Source organism: Scleropages formosus, chromosome 19 (genome assembly GCF_900964775.1).
Source record: "Scleropages formosus chromosome 19, fSclFor1.1, whole genome shotgun sequence".
Lineage (NCBI taxonomy): Eukaryota > Metazoa > Chordata > Actinopteri > Osteoglossiformes > Osteoglossidae > Scleropages > Scleropages formosus.
This window is the reverse complement of record NC_041824.1, coordinates 20,917,231-20,939,991: the sequence shown is the minus strand read 5'-3', so window position 1 is coordinate 20,939,991 and position 22,761 is coordinate 20,917,231. Positions and strand designations below refer to the sequence as shown.

General features: G+C 42.3%; 1 protein-coding gene across 6 annotated transcripts in view; it reads left to right on the top strand.

The window, feature by feature from the left end:
* Nucleotides 1-960: 960 nt before the first annotated feature.
* huwe1 (HECT, UBA and WWE domain containing E3 ubiquitin protein ligase 1) overlaps nt 961-22,761 on the top strand; it is a 47,669-nt gene continuing 25,868 nt past the window's right edge. For 5 of the 6 annotated variants that reach the window (XM_018760483.2, XM_018760481.2, XM_018760482.2 and 2 more), the window contains exons 1-30: nt 961-1,025; nt 9,768-9,816; nt 9,905-9,974; nt 10,096-10,194; nt 10,510-10,716; nt 10,826-10,978; nt 11,285-11,347; nt 11,459-11,536; nt 11,840-11,887; nt 12,122-12,290; nt 12,399-12,499; nt 13,019-13,169; nt 13,459-13,586; nt 13,739-13,879; nt 13,986-14,091; nt 14,672-14,779; nt 15,031-15,132; nt 15,364-15,444; nt 15,594-15,700; nt 16,044-16,221; nt 16,577-16,668; nt 16,766-16,968; nt 17,113-17,170; nt 18,536-18,712; nt 18,912-19,157; nt 19,374-19,507; nt 20,306-20,427; nt 21,637-21,828; nt 22,133-22,349; nt 22,461-22,583. In XM_018760483.2, the coding sequence (XP_018615999.1) occupies nt 9,930-9,974; nt 10,096-10,194; nt 10,510-10,716; nt 10,826-10,978; nt 11,285-11,347; nt 11,459-11,536; nt 11,840-11,887; nt 12,122-12,290; nt 12,399-12,499; nt 13,019-13,169; nt 13,459-13,586; nt 13,739-13,879; nt 13,986-14,091; nt 14,672-14,779; nt 15,031-15,132; nt 15,364-15,444; nt 15,594-15,700; nt 16,044-16,221; nt 16,577-16,668; nt 16,766-16,968; nt 17,113-17,170; nt 18,536-18,712; nt 18,912-19,157; nt 19,374-19,507; nt 20,306-20,427; nt 21,637-21,828; nt 22,133-22,349; nt 22,461-22,583 (3,629 nt within the window). In that variant the 5' untranslated portion in view covers nt 961-1,025; nt 9,768-9,816; nt 9,905-9,929. The remainder of the gene's footprint in view (nt 1,026-9,767; nt 9,817-9,904; nt 9,975-10,095; nt 10,195-10,509; nt 10,717-10,825; nt 10,979-11,284; nt 11,348-11,458; nt 11,537-11,839; nt 11,888-12,121; nt 12,291-12,398; nt 12,500-13,018; nt 13,170-13,458; nt 13,587-13,738; nt 13,880-13,985; nt 14,092-14,671; nt 14,780-15,030; nt 15,133-15,363; nt 15,445-15,593; nt 15,701-16,043; nt 16,222-16,576; nt 16,669-16,765; nt 16,969-17,112; nt 17,171-18,535; nt 18,713-18,911; nt 19,158-19,373; nt 19,508-20,305; nt 20,428-21,636; nt 21,829-22,132; nt 22,350-22,460; nt 22,584-22,761) is intronic. The other variant, XM_018760480.2, reaches the window with a different exon arrangement.

The window sequence follows — 22,761 nt, the reverse complement described above, 5'->3', positions numbered from 1 at the left end:
GCCGCGGCCCTGCTTGGGATAAGCAGCTTCGGCAGGTGTGTGTTTGGTTTTCAGCTACCAACACGAAACGCTACTGAAATATCGATTGAAAGGAATTTTTCAGATGTCGAAATATAATGCGCACTAAGACAGAATACTGTCAGAATAATATTTGCGATATTCAGATTGTAATGTGTTTGATGTTTGTAATTTAGGGTGGTATCAAAAGCTAAATGCCGAACATGTGCTGTTGTCTGAAAGGAACGTTCCGGCTTGGTCACCCAGTGGTGTGACATGCAAGCAGTCTCCTTCCCTACATTTCACGCAAAAAAACTGAAGGAAGTGGACGTTTTTACAAAACCCATAAACTCTTGGGTTCTGAAACCATTTTACAACAATGTGTAAGGACTCAGTTTCGTCGTGAATTCTAAGTGTTTCATTATCCTGTAATAACAAGTCAAGTATACAGTATAACGTGGTTAATCCACACTTTCTCAGTAACTAGTCTGTTTCGCATCACTGTCCACACCAGTGATCACACGAAAGTTATATTTCAGCTCATTGCTACTATGTACTGTTACTGCTATGAATCTTTAGACTGAATTCATCTGAGAAACTTTAATTCATATCTTAGCAGGAGAAAAATAATATACATCCTGTTATGTTAATATACCTACAATTATTCACTTATGATACAGCTGGGGTACTAGAGGGAGACAGGGAGCTGAACCTGCCACCTTTGGGTCCACAGGCACCGGCTCTAACTACTACGCTACCAGCTGTCCCCATTATTTTGAGACAGACTGAAGAAGTGCGACTCTAATGTAAGAGTTTTATCCTGTTACGAAGCCGGAGGCGCGAACCGCTCCCGCACATCTCAGCGCCCTCATGGCCGTCAGGCTGCCAGCCTCGTTTTGGATCTCATGGCGCCGGTAATATGGGCGGGACCTATTAGTCATTATTGGAAGCTCCGCGTGCTCTCGCGAGCTTTGCGTCTTCTGTTCGCTGGTGTAAGATGGCGGAGGCAAATTAAGCTGCAACCCCAGGTAAGCGATACATTTTATTTTTCCCTCAGAGTCGGTTGCTTTTGAGATGAGGTGTGAAGGAGTGCGAAGGTGCGAGGTTTTCGAGGAAACGCACATCTGCATACGAAGTCGCAGCAAGAAGGCGGGAGCTAAAAAAGCGCCATTTGTTTCGGGCCAGCCCCGGGTCTGTGTCTGCTGTATGAACCGCCATTTTTAATGTACTGTACAGTCCCACTAGAAGTAGTTCGGAAATAGAGTAGCGTTCCGCGAGGGGAAGTGGGTGTGCTGCACTGGGAGACTCGACAGTTAGCTGTGTAATCGTAAAAGGGTGGAGTGCAGAGAGAGCTACTCGGTGCGGTGAGACAGGTGGTGGAGAGCTGAGGAGGAGGGTGCGGAACTGGGGAGGTGAGGAGCTCTGAGAAAAGTCAGACTGCTCAGCCTGAGGTGTTGGAGAGGAACGGTGTCGGTGACAGGTCCCTGCTGTCGCCCGACTGGCTGCCGATGCCTCTGCGAGCTACCTGTCGACTCGCATAATGATAAGTACATGATATCGCTGTGAAATTTCGGGACTCAGCCGGACTGCCAGTGTGACTTCATGATAATTTCCAGAGTATTTACGTTACACTGTGCTGAGGGCTGCAATTACTGCACCCAAACTCTGAAGTACAATAATGATGGAGGAAGGGCTGCCCTTTTTTTTTTTTTTTTTAAATAATTACGTTTTTTTTTCTGAGCGAGGGAGGCCTCGACGTTTACCGTTACGCAGTGCCTCGAGCTAGTAGTCTGCCCGTAAACCTGGCTGGTGCGCGCGCGTCTCTCGTCCTCGTGGTGCTTCGCAGCAGTGCGGTGATCACGTTGTCTGTCTGTGTCTGCCTGCCTGCTGCTGTCCTCAGCGTGATCTCATTTGCGATGGCGAACAGGTAGCGCAGTCGGTGCTAAGTTATGGTTGTTTCCTCACTGGGAAGGTCCTGTGACTGTGAGTTTGAATCCCTGCTGCTGTAGTAGCCTTGATAAAGGTAATTACCCTAACCGGTACAGAATACAGTCAGTGCTGTGTAAATGATAAATCACTTGTGAAGGTGATACCTGACATTGCAAGTTGCCTTGGCTTGGGCCAAGGCCTCAGCTACACAGGTTAGTAATAATAATCTGCCCGAGTTCACCATAAGTGGATGGATAGACTGCTGTTCACAGTTTAGATATTATACAGGATTTGTAGTCTGAGATTGATTGCTATTGCTGACATGTAATGTTGCACTTCCCATCAACCCTAAAAATGTTCAGCTTTGAGGCAGTAGCACATGATGGTGCGCATCTCATGTTCTGATCACTTGCACAGGACCACGGCTGTACAGTTGCTTCACTTAGCGTTCATTCTTTTCTTAGTGTTCCAGTACAACAGGGTAATGAATATATTTTTCTGCTCTCTCCTGTCGCTGTTATTGCTTTTTGTCATTTTCATCTAAAACAGCATACTCCTAAATACCGAGTCTGTAGTTTTGTTAAAAATGTATGTTAAAGCTGTTGGTGTAACACTAATGGCTGATGCCATCATTTAGCTATAAATATTCTTTAACTTGGGGAGCACAGTGGCGCAGTGGGTTGGACTGGGTCCTGCTCTCTGGTGGATCTGGGGTTTGAGTCCTGCTTGGGTTGCCTTGTGATGGACTGGCATCCCGTCCTGGGTGTGTCCCCCTCCCCCTCCAGCCTTATGCCCTGTGTTGCCGGGTTAGGCTTCGGCTCCCCACGACCCCCTATGGGACAAACGGTTTCAGGTGATGTGTATGTCTGTGCATTCTTTAACTTGTCCAGAGTTACTGCGTACAGGTCCTGACTTTGGTAGGGGCTGTACTGCTGTACGTTTGAACAGTGTTAACTTTTTTCAATGACATTTCCAACTTTTTAATGGGGAGTGTGGTAATATATGCAAGTTATTTGTTTAAAAGTATCTGCTAAACATTTTATATTGATAAATCAAAAAGAGCTTCACACATTTTAGACAGTTTCATTGAAGTCTTTTTGTGCAGTCCTATCAGTAGGCCTAATAATTTGTACACATTTAAGTTTCAGGTTTCTTGAAAATTTCCCCATTATGATCTTTTTATGATAATCTTAAAGAACTATGATGTTTGTACAAACAGAAAAGCAGTATTTTATTGAAATTTGATCTTACCAGATTTGATAGAGGACAAGGTGTGTGGAGGTTGATTTCTGCAAAATGACATTTGTTATGGTACATGTGCTTGCATCCCAGTCAAAGGTTTAAGTTTTGTCTGTTTTTTGCAGTGGACTACTTTATTTTCATTTATAGTCCTATACTTGGGGTAGCTGGTAGTGTGGTGGTTACAGCTGCTGCCTTTGGACCCAAAGGTCACAAGTTCAAATCCCACCTCCAGCTGTAGTACACTTGAACAAGATGCTTACCCTGAGTTGCTCCAGTTAAAAAAAAAAAAAAAAAAAAAAAAAAAAACACAGCTGTGTAAATTGGTAAATAATTGTAAGTAGCTTACCACGAAGTCACTTTGAAGAAAAGCAATAGTTAAATTAATAAATAAGATACACATCTTAAATTCAATTAAATGATAAACATTAAGCCACTACATTTGAACAGTTTTATGCAGGGTGTTTGTTACCTGATGATAATATGGATGAATAGTATACATCTTATAGTGAAATAACATTTCGTGGAAATAACAGAAATGTTGTTAAAGTGGTAATTTACAGTAGTATGTGCCAGACATTGTCAGTCAGTACTCAAAAACTGTAAACATTTACAATTAAACACCAAAGTTACTTTTAAGCCTTGTACATGATTTTTAGCTGTAACAAAAATATTTACGAGGTTGTATATACAGTATGGCAGCACAAAGCAGGACGAACACAGATGTCTTCTCATTGGCATATAGTACTGTACTGTAACAGATATGTGCTGGAGTAGCTTTTCTTTGGAAACACCTTAGTCATGGAAGGATTTTAAACAACATAAAACACACTTTTTGTAACTTCCAGTTTTTAATTTAAATGCTTAATTCAAGTCCTGGTTCTTGTCCTTGTGGGTCTAACAAGGCATGGGGGAAAGCAATTTTGCAATTTTGTTGCGAAACATGGTTAAAAATGTTACAGTATCTCTCCAATAAATCTGCTGTCTTATCTGTTTAAAATTGCAGATGTGTGCAGATTAGTTGTGCTGTGTTACTTCATAGACAAGTGGATAAAGTATTTTACAGTTGTGAACCAAGATTTTGGTTGTGTTGGAGAAATAAATAGTGCTGTAAGTAAAGTAGTGACATGGATCACTGAACTTTAAATCACTTGCCATTGTATTATATTATGTGTGTAATGGTGCTAAAATCAGTTTGATTCAAGCATACAACTATGTGCAGCAAGCAAATAAATGGTTCAGTTGCATTTTCAGGCACAGCCAGAGAGTGGCTTTCAAAATTACAAGGGTGGTCCAGTTAGGCGGAGTTTTCATAGGCTGTTTGAAACATATGGAAAACTGCCCTTTCCAGAGTTTGTATCATTGCCTTGAATACCAAATAGTTGTCCTCAAATGCCTCTTACTGCTTTTTTCAGTAGTTTTTACATTTGAACAGGTGTTGAGGGTCCTGCGCTGTGGAGAGTGGGGGGGGGGGGGGCGTCACAGCACACCATATTGGTGTTCTGTTAAACTTTTATGAATTGTATAATGGCAAAAACAATAGCTTGTAACATGTACAGATCTCTCAGTGGGATGCAGTTTTTGCATGTCTGTGTGTAGTTTTGGATGGCATCATTTTACTCCAGACCTCAAAACATAAAATTAATTGTCCCATTTATGTCTTAAAAATTGTCTGCTGAAAGCTGAATTTAATGTTCTGAATTCACGCATTTTTACAAAATTGATCAACTCAACTCTCTTTTATAAGGTACCTTGAATGTGTTTGGCTGCATAAACACATCTGTAACTGAGGCAGCAGGTGGCATAGTGGTTACAGCTGTTGCCTTGCAATTAGAAAACCCAGGGTTCATTCCCTCTCTCACTGTGATACCATGAAAAAGGTACTTACTCTGAGTTGCTCCAGTAAAAACTTACTCAGCTGTATAATTTCATAAACAATTTTAATTGGCTTAGGTGACAAACCCAGCATTGTAAGTTGCTTTGAAGAAATTTGTCTGGTAAAGTGTTCCTCAATTGTAAGAAACAGCAGGTGTAGAAATGTATTACTTAGCCACGTATAAGCCATTTCAGTGCTTGACCTTCAAGTGTTCTGAGCCACAAAGCTGACATTTGGCCACTAATGTTAATTAGCACTGCGGTTTCTTGGCAATTCCCAAAGCTGCCCATGTTTGACCAAGCTGCTAGCATAGTTTGGTCAGTTATAGGAGTTGTGGGACATTCACTACAGAAGCACTTTGACATTGATTCAACATATTATTTAAAATGTTAATAAGCATGATGTGGCAGGTCTAAGCTTGGCCATTCAACAACCTAAAATGCTGACAGTTGAAACCGGGAGCAACCTGTTAATGGTATGATGAGCTCAGAGGTAGCTGTTTAGCCAATAGTCTAAAAAAGTCCAGATGCTGGGAAGGGAGGAGGAGGAGGAGGGATGGTTATTTTGACAGCTATGGTGTTACAGCCTGTATGTGCAGACTTTTTTCCTCTTTTTTTTTTTTTTTTTTTTTTTGGTCGTTTTGTTGAGTTGTTGGCTCTTTGGTTGTTGTACATTTTGCCTAAGTGTGGGGCGGAGAATAAAAAATTTAAAAAAAAAAAAAAAAAAAAAAAGCCAAAGTACTCCCACAAATGTTCCCTGTCTAGTCACTCCCTGGACCTGGCATACACTGGCATGCTGCACATGCATTGAACTGCACATGTGTATAAATGAGTAAATTTGTCATTTTCATCTGTTATCTGTGTACATCTTTTTTAGACCTTAGTGTGAAATGAATAAGTATGATTTATTAATTTATACCATATTATTGAACTGAGTAATGTCACCAAGTTTGATTTGTCATCCTTTGACCTTTAACATGTAATTTAGTACACTTTGAAGCTACTTCTTAATTCACATTTTTCAAAATATGTGCTGAATGAAATGTGTGTGTGTGTGTGTGAGAGAAAGATAGTGTTTTGGAAATTTGGTCTATTGTTATTTTCATTGTTTGTCACACAAAAAAAAGGTGCAAGAGGCTTTTCTTCACTTTTCTGGGAATTTTCTGGTGATTGTTAGGTACATTAAATGGAAACTGATAGTAAAATGTGATTCTGCTGTAGTGAACTTTTTGCTTATACTCAAAAATTTTCGTTATAACTGGTCAGTTGTAATTGTTTATGTAAATGCATCCAGAGAAAATTTTGTAAACCAATGATTGCAGCTTGCTGCTTTATGGCTGTATTCGAGTAGAAAGACAACAACCCTTCACGTTCGTATTCACTTATCGTATTTGTTAAAATTAGGTAAATTTTGCATCTGATGTATTGCAGTTTATCTCATTTAACCCGGAAATGAAAACATGAACTAGCATGATTCAGTTGTATGTTTCAAACAAAAACAGATCTAAAACTGTCAAATTTTGACTTTTACAAGGAGTGAATGATATACATGGGAACAGAACTGTTTTCATGTTAAATTTGTATGTGATGTGAAAAGAAGTGAAGTCTGCTGTCAGGTTTGAGAATGTTCAAATTTCATTCAAGTTACAATGTAAGCAGAGTAGCAACTAGTGTCTTAAACACATCAGTTTTAATGCACACTTGTTCTTTATTGATGAATTATCTGAAGTTTCAGTGCGTGGGATGTGGTTTAACTTGTCACAGGGCACTCTTATGGGCAGGCCGGTTTTACCAAATGGTTTGGGCAAAGCACATGGAGACTTGGAGGAACTCATAGAAATAGAGGGTTGGACATCAACAGTCAGTACTGTCAGGAGAACTTTGATAGCACTTTGCTAGCCAGAGGGAAAACCAGTTTTTGGAGTTTGGAAAAATTACCAACATTGTTTTGATTTGATAGATTTTGAAATGTTTTGCTATAATGATCTTGACTGTTCATGCTCAAAATCTAATTTTGTCCAGAGGTGTGAGGAGTTGGACATGTAGGGACACTGTCACCACAGCAACAAAAACAAACAAATAGTTAAAAACATGAAAATATTCGATTGTACTCTCAGGAATAAATCACAGATAGAAATCACCTTGGCAAGTTAATCGCATAGACATATCCATTATATTTACCACTGGGGGACCCCGACACTGTGACTGTCGCACTGCAAAGCATGTACTGTAGACACTATGATATCGGGATACATACTGACAGACGTGTTGTAAGGACACCGACTGACAGACGCACGCACGCGCTAACACACACACACACACACACAGTGACACACCAGGGGCAGGCCGTGTGCTGCGTGATTCAGCGGATACGCCGCGCGCTCGACGTCGCCGCTCGCCCTCAGTCGCCTCTGCGATGCAGATCGAAAACGAGGCCGCCCTGCTTGTAGTGCTCCGTTGTGAAAGGCTGTAGCGGCCGAGGAGGCGCGTGCGGCCGCGCGCTGTGACCGTGCGCTCGTGTTTCTCGTGTGTCGGAGGGGAGCCCTGCGTGCGAACCACGAGGCCCAAGTGGAGCCGGGAACTCGAGTAATGCGCTGCGCCCGGAAATAGCGCGCCGCCACCAGACGCGTGAACCCAGCGCTCTGCGTCTGCTCTCTCCCCCGGCCGTTTCTCCTGTGCGGCGTTCCTCGCTTCTGTGTAGGTAAACCTTCCGCCGATAAATCATGGGCACAATATATCATATTCGTCGGTCTAGCCACGAAAACATTTCGACATAATTTACGGCGTATTTATTAGTTGCGTTGGTAGGACAGAGATTCAATTTGCTCCAGACGAGGAGGTATGTTGATGGACACGAAGTCGCCGGTCACGCTCAAAACTAAGAGCAGGCTGTGTGTGTGTCTAGCACTATAAACGGTACTGGTTATGTGTACCGTGTCCGCGGTGTGGAAGTCGGTTCTGTGTCTCCCTGCGCAATGCTGTGTGTACAGTGCGCACCTCTTTCCGTGGCCCGGGCTCCGGCTCCTCAAGTGTTGATGTTAACTTGTCTGTTAAACAGTTTTCCTCCGTGCGCTACGCTCTGTATTCAGCGGTACTTGTGAGGACTCGGACTTTCCTGTAGTACTGTACTTCCACTGGGCAATGAAGCTAACAGCCTGGGCAACGACGGTGGCATTCTCATTTTGTGACAGGAGGGTGACACTTGTGACTTGAGTACCTTCACCAGTTTGTATGTGAGGTGGGCTCTGTTAGTTTTGTGTCGTTGATTGCATTTAGTGTCATTTTGGAGTTTCTACAGACAGCTGTGTGCATGGGGACCTGTCCTGTGCAAGAGCCGTTTCCCCGCAGCAGCCCTGCCCTGCTGCACTGTGAGACCTGTCACTGGCCGTCTGCGGGCAAAGTGCTCCGTGTGTTATCTGCATGGATCCGGAGTTTTCATGTCCCCAGAAATGGTATAATTTGATGTCTCCATAATATCTGGGTGACAGCATGGTAAAGAGAGACAGAAGCTGCTTTCTTGCAGAACTGAGTATTGATTTAAACTGGTGATTGTAGTTCTCCCATCTCTCAAATGTTTCCCCGCTCTCCTTATGTGTTTCTTTTCTGCCTGTCCTCTCTCACTCCTATCCATCAGCCTGTAGCACAGACTGCAGTTTAATTTTATTAAGTAGCCTGGAGTCAGCCTGTTTCTGCAGAGCTGAATGAGACTTTTTTTTTTTTTTTTTTTTTTTGCGGTTTCTGCATGTCAGGAGGTATGTGGGGAAAAAATGGGTGTGTGTTGTATGTGGTTAGATTGGCCTTGGCAATACTGGTGGGACCCAGTTAAGATAGAAGAGTTTTATTAGTTAGTCTTGTGGGATAACTATGGTAGGACAGCACAGGACTCTGGTACATTCTGACAGGGTAGAAATAATACAGTACTAGGCCTATATGACATACAAAATGTTCAGGTTCATACTTTATACATGACTGAAATCTCTTGGCTTGCAGCACCATGGCATGGCAGGTAGCACTGGTGTCTCATGATTAGTTGTGGTTTCCAATACGTCTTTGGCAGTGTACGGTTTGTGTGTTCTTCCCATGCTCATCTGGGCTTTGTCCTGCAGTCCAGAAGTGCTTCAGGTGAATCGATGATTCTGAATTGCCCTTAGTGTGTGACTCTGAGTCTCTTACGTTCCTCTGCTATATAAATAGGTGTCTCATCATATGTAGCTTACAGGGTGTCAAGCGTTGTAAGACACCTTGGACAAAGGTATTGGCTAAGTACTAGTTAATAATAATAATAACTTTTCTGCACTTTTTCAGTTTCAAAGTGAAATTCTGACATTGTTGTGTTAAGACTTGTGCCAGTTCTCTGAAGCTAGTTCTTTAGAGATAGAAAGTTTACCATTTTCTGTGAATTTATGTATTACAGTGTGGTGTAGAGTTAGAAAAATACAGCTGTGGAAATCTGCCTGTGCAATGGTGTAGTAATGATGTTTTTGTAATATAGTATTCTTTTGATGCTTATATGACCATGTATATTTATTAGTACTGCTTACCTTTGGTGCCATTTTTTTCATAAATGCAACATTAGAAATATGGTGGGATTTCTTTAAAACTTAGAAAGTAAGCAAGCTGTGTCTTAGTTGTAACTACATTAATTTTAATTTCAGTGGCTTGATAAGAGTTAGTACACCAACTTTACACAACTTTTACAGGCTGTTTTTTGGTGTCTCCTGTTGCAGATTTTAGTGAATGAAAGCATGCTGGACTGGTGTTGTCAAGTCATTTACCGTAAGTGCATCAGAGCAGATAAATGAAACATGCATCAGTCATCACATTGCCACTTAAATTTTGACAGAAGCGTTCTCTCTTTCAATAGCAGAAGAAAGTAGGAACTAGTTAAAATGAAAGTTGACAGAAGCAAATTAAAGAAGACCCCAACAGAGGCGGTGAGTGTTCACCCCCTTGAAGATATTTTCTTAAATTGTTTGTACATTGTCAGCTTGCTGTGTGTGCATGTGTCTCTGTGTGTGTTCGCATGCTCTCTAATGGCCCCTCTCCCCTCCATAGCCTGCTGACTGTAGGACGCTTATAGAAAAATTGAAGGGATGCAACGACGAACAGCTGCTGCTTGAACTGCAGCATATAAAGACCTGGAATATCGGCAAGGTAGGAGGAGAGGAGGGCGCAGACAGTTAATTTTGGGAAGGTGTATGAAAGCTGGATCTTGCCTCCAAAATCTGTACTTGCTCATACTGAAACTAAAGTATCACATGAAACTATAGCTAAGATGGATGAATTGTGAATTTATGTTGGTAGCTGTTTCAATGTAGTAACTGAAACTTAATGAAAGTATCTAGCCATATAAATTGAGAAGCTTGTCGTTTTGGATATGCTGTGGGTAAGAAGGCTCTGTAAAATTTAAGAAACTTATTTGATTCTCTCATTCTTCTGATTCTCATGTGGTCTTGGCTTCCCTATCAGTGTGAGCTGTACCACTGGGTGGACTTGTTGGACCGCTTTGATGGAATCCTATGTGATGCTGGACAGACTGTGGAGAACATGTCCTGGCTGCTGGTGTGTGATCGGCCAGAAAACGGTCAGCTTAAGGCCCTGCTGCTGGCTGTGCTCAACTTTACAGCTCTACTGATCGAGTATAGCTTCTCAAGACATCTCTATAGTTCAATAGAGGTACTTTGTGACTCTTCCCAGATGTTTATTCCTTCAGAGGAGCTGTGAGCTTTCTTCATATTTTTAAGACAAGTAGCTGATTTCTCTCCAATCTGCTCTCTTTTTGCAGCACCTGACCACACTGCTGGCATCATGTGACATGCAGGTGGTCTTAGCTGTGCTGAACCTCCTTTATGTCTTCAGCAAGAGGTCCAACTACATCACCCGGTTGGGCTCTGACAAGAGAGCCCCTCTACTAGCACGTCTCCAACACCTGGCCGAGGTCTGTCTCTTTGTGCAGTTTGATTAGGTTTGTGGTACTTGGGGCTCAAATATTCACTATTGACAACAGGATGTTTAACCATTTAACTGAAAGGAAACTGAATGATTTGCCTTTTAAAGTGGTAAATTTGAAATGATTCTCTTCGAAGTGTGTTGAATACGCTAGCTTGATCAGTCATTGCTTCATCAGCCACTAGCAAGCTGTTCAACTGTTACCTAAAAAAAAGCTACTTAAAAAATCTGGTTTATTTGCTGTACTGTATATTTATCTTTACTTTATCTTTGCGTTGCCCCTCTGTATCCGTAGAGCTGGGGAGGGAAGGAGAATGGCTTTGGTCTGGCTGAGTGCTGCAGGGACCTGCCTATGTCGGTAAGCCTTTTAAACCTGCTCCTATAGTTATGGTAACAGTGTTGTCTTCCGTGGCTGGTTTTTGAAAGTTGTTAGCTTTTTTTTTTTTTTAATGAATTATTTCTTGAGCAGAAATATCCTCCAAGTGCCACAACACTGCACTTTGAATTCTACGCTGAACCTGGATCAGAGGTCAAAGTGGAAAAGAAGGTATGCACTTAACATTTCTATCAATGTAGAAAACGTGAAATAATTTTCAATCATACAGAATAGAGTTGGCCTCTACAGAGGCATATTGTTACCATGTTTCATTGTATTTTGTACTGAGACTACTAACTTGTTTGGCCAAAGTAGTGTAAATTTACTGATACGTGAAGGGGTGAAAACCTTACAGGTACTAGTGTAAACTGAGCATTTTGTGTGCCTGCTAGTTAGTCATAACCCTAGAATTGTCTTATGTTATGGGGAACAGGCTATTATGATTTGTAGTTAACTTTTTTTTTATTTCCACAGACAAGCAGTAATACACTACACTACATTCATATAGAACAGCTTGATAAGGTAATGCATGAGTGCATGTTTGTGGATACTGCTGATGTATTACATTTTGTTTGTTTGAATGCGCTAATAATGTTACAATTTTTAAGGATCTATGCACTGTTTTAAACTTAATATCAATCACAGTTTGAAATTGCACTCAGACCTTTTATATGTGAAATAGACCAGGGTTTATCTCCATATAAGCACATGGTGCTAATAAATCTGTGTACCTGTGCCAATGTGTTGTCATGTCAGATCTCTGAAAGCCCATCAGAGATCATGGAGTCATTGACAATCATGCACAGCATCCCGAAGGATAAACAGATGCTGCTCTTCACACACATCCGCCTGGCACATGGCTTCTCTAACCACAAGAAGAGGCTGCAGGCTGTGCAGGCCAGACTACATGCAATCTCTATACTGGGTAATTCTGCCAACTGTGCTGTGGGCACAGTACTACCTATGAGGTATAATCGTACTGTTGTTTACTACACAATGTCTAATAGTAGTGTTGGTGGTGTTCTTCTGGCAGTGTACTCCAATGCACTTCAGGAGTCGGCAAACAGCATCCTCTACAATGGTCTAATAGAGGAACTGGTGGATGTGTTACAGATCACGGATAAACAACTGGTGGTAAAGAACAGCCATATTCCTGTACCTTTGTTCTGTCAGTCTGCACACACGTGTGTCTTTGTTCAGTTTTTTTTTTTTGTTTGCACAGATGCTGTGTTTTGTAGGTATGTCTTTATGCCCCCATTTGTCTGTCTCCTATTCTTGTTTCATTGTCTTTGCATCCAGAGGTAGATTGAATGACTTCTTTGTGCAACAAAGAAAAGTTTTTTTTTTTTTTTTTTTTTTTTTTTTTTTTTTTTTATTTAAATAAAACCTCCACCTTGTGGGGTATACTGTTTGAGAGTTCCTGAATAAGCATAATCCTAGTTTAAAGATATAAACAGCTGAAATAAGAGCTACCTTTTAAACAAGATTTTTATAGTGGTCAATCCCCCGTTTTCCTCTCTCCACATAAAGCGTTTGTGTGATTTGAATTTTGATTCGCGAATGCTTCTCTGTCTTTCCTTTGGAATTGGTTTTTAGTTACATATCCAATTAGATGCACAAGTATTCAAGAGTTAAATGCCCCCTTTTTCTTAGGACATCAAGGCAGCATCCTTGCGTACTCTGACCTCCATAGTCCATTTGGAGCGAACTCCCAAACTGTCCAACATCATTGACTGCACTGGCACAGCCTCCTATCACGGCTTCCTGCCTGTATTGGTGCGCAACTGCATACAGGCCATGATTGGTGAGTATATTTGTAGAGTCTGTTTCAATTCCTGTCTGTGCCCCTTAATTAAAGGAGTTTTTTTTTTTTTCTTTGTTTAGTGTATTTTGTACAGCTGTGTTTTCAGAATGTAGCTGTTTAAATGTTGAATTTTGGAGAAGGGAAAACAAGGTGCACACATATAGAGCTGACACTGACAATGTGTAGTCACCTGGTAATTTTGAGGCGTTCCAGTTTGTTACAGAGAACACTTTAGTTGAGTTCAGTCATTGTGTTTCTGTTGTTGAGTATTACCTTCAATCTCTCTTAGACCCCTTGATAGAGCCTTACCCCCACCAGTTTGCCACGGCTCTCTTCTCCTTTCTGTATCACTTGGCCAGCTATGATGCTGGCGGTGAGGCCCTGGTCTCATGTGGTATGATGGAGGCTCTGCTGAAGGTAAAGGCTCTTTAATTAGCTCATCTCGTATGCCTTACTTCTGGTGTTAAACCAACCTGGTTTACACTCGGACTGGTTGTACACTCCAGTTCTTTCTCACTGCTTCAGCAATACATGTGCGCACATACTCACACTGAACTGTAACTACGTAGGTGATAAAGTTCCTTGGAGATGAGCAGGACCAGATTACCTTTGTGACACGTGCTGTCAGAGTGGTTGACCTCATCACCAACCTAGACATGGCTGCCTTCCAGTCTCACAGTGGGCTCTCCATATTCATCTGCAGGCTGGAGGTAGGCAAATGCCTTCAGGGCTCACATACTGCTGTGTGACTTTCACAGTCTGTAGTCCTTCGTTGCTGTTTACCAACCCACTCCCTATCCCCCTGTATTTGTGCAGCATGAGGTGGACCTGTCCAGGAAGGAGTGTCCCTTTGTCATCAAGCCAAAGATCCAAAGGCCCAGCACAACTGCAGACACTGAGGACATGGACACCGATACAGACGGTCAGACTCACTTCCTCTTCCCCTCTTGTTCATGATATGGACAACAACTGTTCATGTCTTTCCCTTGCTTGCTTGCTTAACTGAATGACAAGCTTCACCCTAGTTATTTTAGGTCTGGGGTGGTCAGTTGCACTGCTGCATTAGCTTTTTTGTTTTTATGTCTTTGAGAAATTAAGTCACTTGATGTGGTTAACTAAAATTGGCTGAAAGGTAACCAACAAAAGCAGCACAGTTGCTATCCAGGACTGAAAATGCCCTCCTCAGTTCTCATAGCCTTGATTGCATAGAAGAGCTTTTAATAGGTTATATTCATTATAATGTAATGTAGATTAAAATCTGCATTTGCCATTGTACTATCAACAGTTCTGTTTGTTAGAAATTATAGTATAGGAGACAAAGCTTTATTATACTATAAGGGCAGCTAAAAAATTTTGTTTAAAAGCTGTAAAATGTAGCTCAGTTCAGGCTTCTTTTTTTGATGAAGGGCAGATACTTGTGACATCTGGTGAACTCATCTGTCTGCATGTGTGTAACTTTGTACTGTGTGGGGAGTTTCATGAAAAGTCTGCTGGTTTTGCAGTGCCAGACATTGCTATGGAGAGCAGCCCTGGTCCTTCCACATCGTCTGAGCCCCGACCAGAAACGGAAAACCGTGTGCAGAGCAGCTCTACATTCACACCCAGACCCGGTAAACATCCCTTGTCGCTCAGCTCCGGTGTGTTTGGTGTGGCAAATGCCTAGTTAATGATTGTATTCAGATATTGATATTCAGTGTTACAAGTTTGTATGGGGGGGTTAATCACTGTGTTAAATCATATGTGTGTGTGTAGATCTATATAAATAAATATGCGGCATTGAGTATCTTCAGTCATGGTGAAGGGGCTCCCAGCTGTTGTCTTACTTTGCATGCCTCTGAGTGATAAAGGTCTCCTTTTCCAGGTGTGCAGTGCATCCCCCAAAGAGCAGCTCTTTTGAAGTCTATGCTGAACTTCTTGAAAAAAGCCATCCAGGACCCTGCCTTTTCCGATGGAATCCGTCATGGTGAGTCCTTTCTCCCTCTTACAAGTCCCTGTCTGTCTCGGTAGGTCCCTGTCACATGTGAAGTGTTGGGCATGATTGCCTACTTGACACAGGTTGTGTCTATTTTACTTTGCAATTCTAAGCAGAATTAAGTAATCTGGTTAATAATGTGCACTGTGTACAGTATAGTGGTCCACATGTTGTGTATTTTCAACATATGTTTGAGTGTTAAAGAATACCTTCCCTTGACAGTAATGGATGGCTCCTTGCCTACCTCACTGAAGCACATCATTAGTAATGCGGAGTACTACGGCCCTTCTCTTTTCCTCTTGGGTAAGTGGGTCCACTCTCTTGTGCCCTGTCTGTGGGGCTCTTGAAAAGTCGTTGTTGTCTTGCCATATTCTTCCATTTGGGCACAGATTTGTAGAACAAGCTGCCTTGAAACCAGTCCTCACCTTTAAGCGTGTGTTTTTCTCCCCTAGCCACGGAGGTGGTGACTGTGTTCGTGTTCCAAGAGCCGTCTCTCCTCTCATCACTGCAGGACAATGGACTCACTGATGTCATGCTGCATGCTCTGCTCATCAAAGACGTGAGTCTGCCTTGTGGATCATGTCTCATTTCATCTTCATTCAGGCACTCAATGCTGTTTTTATAAAATCAGACATAAGTCTTATAGTGTGTAGTTGTTGGTATACCTTGTTTCTCTCACTTGCCTTTACCTTTTTTTCTCGTATTCTGTGATACCTGTGTTTTAATCTGCACCCCAGCACTTCAACTCCTTTCTTTTTTGGATTTCAGAACTGGCTATTTGGTATTCCTGTTTCAGGCTTGATTCTTCTCATTCACCTATGTGTTTCTAACTTTCTCAGTCTTCCTTTCCTTTTTTCTGCCTCTCCTTTCTCCCTCTTACAAGTTTCTGTCTGTTTCGGTAGGTCCCTGCCACCCGTGAGGTGTTGGGCTCTCTGCCCAATGTCTTCAGTGCCCTGTGCCTCAATGCCCGGGGTCTCCATTCATTTGTCCAGTGCCAGCCTTTTGAGCGCCTCTTTAAGGTGCTGCTGTCCCCTGACTATCTGCCTGCTATGCGCCGTCGCCGTAGCTCTGATCCTCTAGGTGAGTGGGTCAGCCATCCAGTCCCTCTTATATTTAGGCTCAACCTTTGAAGTGCTCACTTCCATGTTTGTGAGTGAAACAAGGCTCACAGCAAAGGTCAGTTCTTGTGAGTGCATAGTTTCAGAACTTCTTGTTAGCTGTGTTGCTCCTGTAGTCCCAGCCCCCAAGACCATAATTGTTTAATTTTTAAATACTGAAAAGACACACACACACACACACAAAAAGACATGCTTTTATAGAGATTTGAGACTTTATATTGTAAAATACCTTAGTTTGTCTGGAAGTTTGATGGTTCATGAGGCCTAGGAGATGCTCACAGAAGTCCTGGGGTGAATTGATGTGTTCGTATGTGCAGGAGACACAGCTTCAAACTTGGGCAGTGCAGTGGATGAACTTATGCGGCACCAGCCCACTCTCAAGACAGATGCAACAGCTGCCATTATCAAGGTAAGCTGACAGTGATGGTGGTGTGATCCTAATAGTGGGAACATTAGTGAAAATGAATGTTTTTTGAATATTCAACTGGTCGTCTCCCCTTCGGCAGCTGCTGGAGGAGATCTGCAACCTGGGCCGAGCCCCGGAGTACATCTGCCAGAAACCCTCCATTCAGAAGCCGGACGGGACGGTGTCAGCACCGCCTGCTCGTTCCAGTCATGCTGCTGAAGAGGCCTCCAGTGAAGATGAAGAGGAGGAGGAGGCACTGCACTCCTTCAGCCAGCAACAGGGAGAGCCAGAGAGCAGCAGGCAGTGGGTTCATACTGGGTGGAAGTGTTTGTTTACAAGAGCAGATATTGCAACTTACTGAATTGTCAAATGCATTTTTGTCATAGTTCATAAGTGTATTTTTGTCATTTGTGTTTGTATTATACATGAATTTTGTTTCTAATGCAGAGTGGTTGGTACAGAAGAGAGGATACCCATTCCCCTAATGGACTACATACTGAATGTGGTGAGGATTTCAGCCATTATTTGCCTTTACTTTAAGGGCAAATGCTCAGTAAATTGGGCTACTGAGTACAGACGGCCGATGAAAGTTCAGGATGAGATAACAGACCTTGTTAAATTGTTTCTCGGCCTTTAGCATTTTAACATTGAGTTAATTTCTTGTTTTTGGTGTTTAGCCAGTAGAACAGCTATAGTATTGACTTTTACTGTGTAAGAAGGATGTTATAATGGAAGAATTTACTGCAGTGCAACACTGAGTTCTTATGACTAATGAAATATTGAGTTTACTGAGAAACAAGCCTCTACCTGTAATAGAGGTCCTGCGGTTGTGAATTTTGGCTGTGTATTGTGCGTCGCAATGAATTCTCCACCTCACTATTTAACAAAATATCCTTTCAAAGTAAAAATGTCCATAACAGACTAGAGAGCAGCATGCTTTCAATTTCATATATTGTCAGTGTATTGGAACTAAAATTTTGAAGTCATCTGATTGTGCAGTTTTTGAACATCTGGGATGGATATTTACTTTGCAGCCAGTAGGTGGCAACCGACTGCTATTTTACATTTGTAAATGTACCAAGGAACAGTTTGTGTGTCAGCATACAAGCAAGACCATCCTTTGTTACACTAAGGACATTGTTGCCTGACCCTTTAAAAATAATCTCATAAGAAATCACAATGAATTTGATTTCTCTATAGTAATGTTTTTTTGGGTCATTTGAACAATTGTGCTTTGTGTGTTTAAAGTGTAATAATATATGAAATTGTTCTGACAGGGTCCCCCAGCCTGTTAGAATATGAACAGAACTATTTCAGAGCCCACCTCATAGATGTGGACTATAAATAAAGGTGTTCCTTAAAAGGTTTTGTTTGGAAGTCAGCAGTGTCTGCTCTTTGCCAGAGAAATAGTGACAAAGTGCAGCAGAAAACCATGCCACTGCTTTAGACACAAATATAATGTAGATGCACATGTCAAGAATGCCACTCCACAGTGTGACAGCTAAAAATGTTAGTGGTCCAGTATTTGTCTTTCATAGGGTCAGCTTAATCAACATTGCAATTTTAACTGAAAAAAAGGTTAGAAATGATGATCTTCAGCATGGTATTTGTATCTAAATTACACAATGCTTCAGTAAACACTGCAGATTGAATCCCAACCATGTAACAATGCCAAGCACCTGTGCTGAGTGACCTCAGTTCTGTCTCCTTTTTCACTTCTCTGATGTTAGGATACCAAGTTTTTTTTTTTTTCTTTTCTTTTTTTGGGCACAATACTCTGAGGCTGAGCGTTGGCTGAACAGTCTGGAGACCCCACAGAGCTGCACCTCATCCTGGTACCATTCTGAAGTTTCTTTCTTTGTCTCTTCAGATGAAGTTTGTGGAGTCAATCCTCAGTAATAACACCACGGATGACCACTGCCAGGAGTTTGTGAACCAGAAAGGACTTTTGCCCCTCGTGTCCATCCTGGGGTTGCCCAACCTGCCCATAGACTTCCCCACCTCTGCAGCCTGCCAGGCTGTGGCTGGGGTCTGCAAGTCTATACTGGTGAGAACATGGGTTGTATTTGGGATGCGACCAGCAGAACTTACTTAACTTGGAGCGCTTATCTGGAGGGTTCTTCCTGAAACTGGGAGAAGTGGGTTTTCTGCTGTTGGTCGTATTGTTGTGACCAGTTGCCTATTGAAAGAGAGTCTTGTTCATGTTTTCGCTCCTGTTGAATATTTGTTTTCTTACCGCGTCACAGACTCTGTCCCACGAGCCTAAGGTGCTGCAGGAAGGTCTTTGCCAGCTGGATCTGATCCTGACAGCTTTGGAACCCTTACACCGGCCTATTGAGGCCCCTGGTGGCTCTGTGCTGTTGCGTGAGCTTGCCACGGCTGGTCATGTGACCGATGCCACGCTGTCAGCCAGTGCCACTCCCCTGTTGCACGCACTCACTGCTGCACATGCCTACATAATGATGTTTGTACACACCTGCCGTGTTGGACAGGTGAGATGGACTTAAGTTTGACTCACTGTCTTTTTTTATTGGGCTAGCCTGTAAGCTGACAGCTAGCAACAGTTATCCCTTTATTTCCTAGCAGTCACAGTGAAGGTGTGATTTAAAGTTTAAAAACTAGAGATGGTTTTAAGGGCCTAGTGAATTGGAAGAGCATAACATGCAAACATGAGGTATGTCTAACAGTTTATTTGTGTTCTCCTCTAGAGCGAGATCAGGGCCATCTCCGTGAACCAGTGGGGCTCCCAGCTGGGCCTCAACGTGCTCAACAAGCTGAGCCAGCTGTACTGCTCACTGGTGTGGGAGAGCACAGTGCTTCTGTCGCTCTGCACACCCAACAGGTTAGCATAGGGCTCAGGTCTTGCTCCCCTGTTATAGCTTCAGCTGCACAGTACAAATGTTTTAGTCTAGCACATCATTTTGAAAACTAATGTCCTGTGGTTTATGGTATCCTCACTATTCATCTAACCATCTGGGTCCTTTAGAGGCAAGTTAGGGGCAGAAAGGATGAAAAAAAAAAAAACCAATGAGAAAGGAGCCTGTCAAACCTAAAGGGACAGTTAATAACATGGGGATTAGAGCTGTTGCCTTTGGATCCAAAGGTTTCAGGTTCGATCCCCACCTCTGGCTGTAGTAACCTTGAACAAGGTTACCCTAAATTGCTCCAGTAAAATTACCCAGCTATATAAATATGGGTAAAAATTGTAAATACCTTAACATCATAAGTTGTTTTGGAGAAAAGCATCAGCTAAATGAATGATTAAATGTAAATGTATGTAATGTACATAACAAGCCCTGTGACATAAGGCAATTAGAACCACTTGCTTTTTATTTCTTGTAAACTTGTTCCAATTTTTCTGTAAATATTTTATAGAACTGTCATTACATAGTTTCATATGATTTTTACATTTATTTATTGAGCAGATGCTTTTCTTCTAAGTGACATCTCATTTTGCAATACTGGCATCTTTTTTATTTCTTGTGGCACTGTATTATGTCTTGTGTGTGTGTGAACATTTGACTGCATATAGGTTTGCATTGCAGGAGCTGTTTGTCTTTTTTTGTTTACCTAGTGCTGTGGGTTTACTTTATGTTAATACAGTTGCTATGACCTGGTTCACCCTTTTCTCTGGTGACAGCTTGCCACCAGGGTGTGAGTTTGGACAGGCTGACATGCAGAAGCTGGTGCCCAAGGAGGAGAGACCAGGAAGCACAGTCACAATTTCCACCGCTGCAGCTGGACCGGGGGCCAGGAGGACAGGTGAGGAGTCCGAATACATAATAATGTGTGCACACACATACACACACTTAAAAGGTCAGTGGAATCATTCTTTGACATTTGCAGCAATGTCTTCACTTTGTTTTAATCTCCTGAAATGTCAAAATTTGTTACTTGAAACAGTGTAATACTTCAGCAGATTTAAATTATGCGTTGCGTTGTTACATTTGTCTGTCTGTGGTTACCCCCATCTTCGGCTATATTAATTAAGATACGGTAAACAAGCTGTTACACACCATGTATACACTTGTACCTCGACTAACAAATGCAACTGTGACTTGAAGTCCGTTCATTACTTGAATTGTTTGTAAATCCAAACAAAAAAAAGTGCAACTTAATCCCTCAATTTATTCAGAAGTTAAATTCTGTTTTAAAACATCAGATGAAACTTAAAAAAATCACTTAGAGACCCTGCACTGTATAAGCTGTGTCCCTTTATACTGTAAACATTGGGCATGAGGCAGGGAACTCTGGACAGAAAGCTAGTTTACTATCCTTTATTAATTTTAACTAGTATCAAATTCTGCTTTAAAATTGAAAATGTCACCTACAACCTACTGTTGAGTGTTGTGTTTTGCTTTATATACATAACAGTGCCATGTTTCTTCTGTGCAACAAAACAGTGGAGGTGAGCAAGGAAGCACTGTAACAACCTGCGTTGTAGCCTCGTGGGGAGAACATTAAAATGTTTCACCTTAAATGTTGACTGTTTCTTTCATGGGAAACAAAGAAAGGCACCCATGAGGAAGCAAAAAAATGCATTACATAAACATTTGTCAACATCTTGTCACTTTGTTTCCAATCATAAGAGGCACGTATCTGTCTCGTAAAGGTACTGGGTAGTTTGCACTTTTCTGGCTCCAACATATACTGTGTCTTCCTCCTGTCTCCCATAGCACCAATTCAGTTTCCATTCTGTGTGGTTTTTATTCTTTATTATAACGGTGAAGATAAAGCAGTTAAAAATAAATTGAAATGTTATCAAATCTGTAACTTACATTTTTGTAATACGAAGCATATATGCATTTTATTTTTGTATTGCTACCTTAATGGATACAGTTCTGTTGCCATTAAGAGGTCTCTTAAGACAGTTCTCTACTGCCTGATCATTCCTCTTCAGTGTCTCACAGTTTGTGATATCTCGTTCAGACTCGCATTGTTTTTCTCACACCTATATCTCTTTCATTTCAGAGGGTGATAGTGATGGTGCACCAGTGGGCGTTGAACCCTCAGCGCAGGGCCTGTTGGAGGGTATAGGACTGGATGGGGATGCACTGGCTCCCATGGAGACAGATGAGCCCACTGTGGCAGATCCCAAGGCCAAGTCCAAACTCACTCCCGCCATGGCCGCACGCATCAAGCAGATCAAGCCTTTGCTTTCTGGTCAGTTTGCATGTGTGTCTCCTTTCCCCAGATCACCTTCTTGCCACCTTTTTGCCTCCTACTCACCCTTAATTTAGATGGTGTGTGCTTGGTTCCACTTCCAGGTATAGCCCCAGTCTGTGTCCTAGATGGTTGTCTTTCTGTATTCTGTGAACCTCTTCAAAAGAAGTGTTGCATATCTGCCATACTATTACTGAGCCTTTGGTGGTTCACTGTATAAACCCAGTTTTGCCTGCCTGTCTTCTTTTTAATCCTGTCCCTGTCACCCATGACATGCTTTATTTCCTTGTTTTCTCCAACCCAGCATCGTCACGTTTGGGCCGTGCTCTGGCAGAGCTCTTTGGCCTGCTGGTGAAGCTCTGTGTGGGCTCCCCAGTCCGCCAGCGGCGCTCCCATCATGCAGCCAGCACTGGCACAGCACCCACTCCAGCAGCCCGTGCCACTGCCTCTTCCCTCACTAAGCTGCTCACCAAAGGACTCAGCTGGCAGCCACCTCCATACACACCCACACCCCGTTTCAGGTGAGCGGAGTGTGGGTTTGCCCTTGAAGAGGAAATCTTTTCTACTCTTTTCAAATGCTCACCTCCTCTTGTGTGTCCCACCAAACCCACTGTGGACCATCTTCCCTCCAGGCTAACGTTTTTCATCTGCTCGGTCGGCTTTACCTCTCCCATGCTGTTCGATGAGCGGAAGTACCCGTACCACCTCATGCTGCAAAAGTTCTTCTGCTCTGGTGGGCATGATGCCCTGTTTCAGTGAGTGAGGCTTTCCTAGTATTCTCGCTGTATCAGAAATTGGCGTGACATGGAATGTGCTGCTGTAGTATTTCTAGAAAAGACTGGAGGAATAAAATTGCAAACTTGTTCACTTGAGTTTTCTACTTTCACTTTTTTTGAAAAGCCATTGGAGGTTGGTAATGTTGACACTGTAATT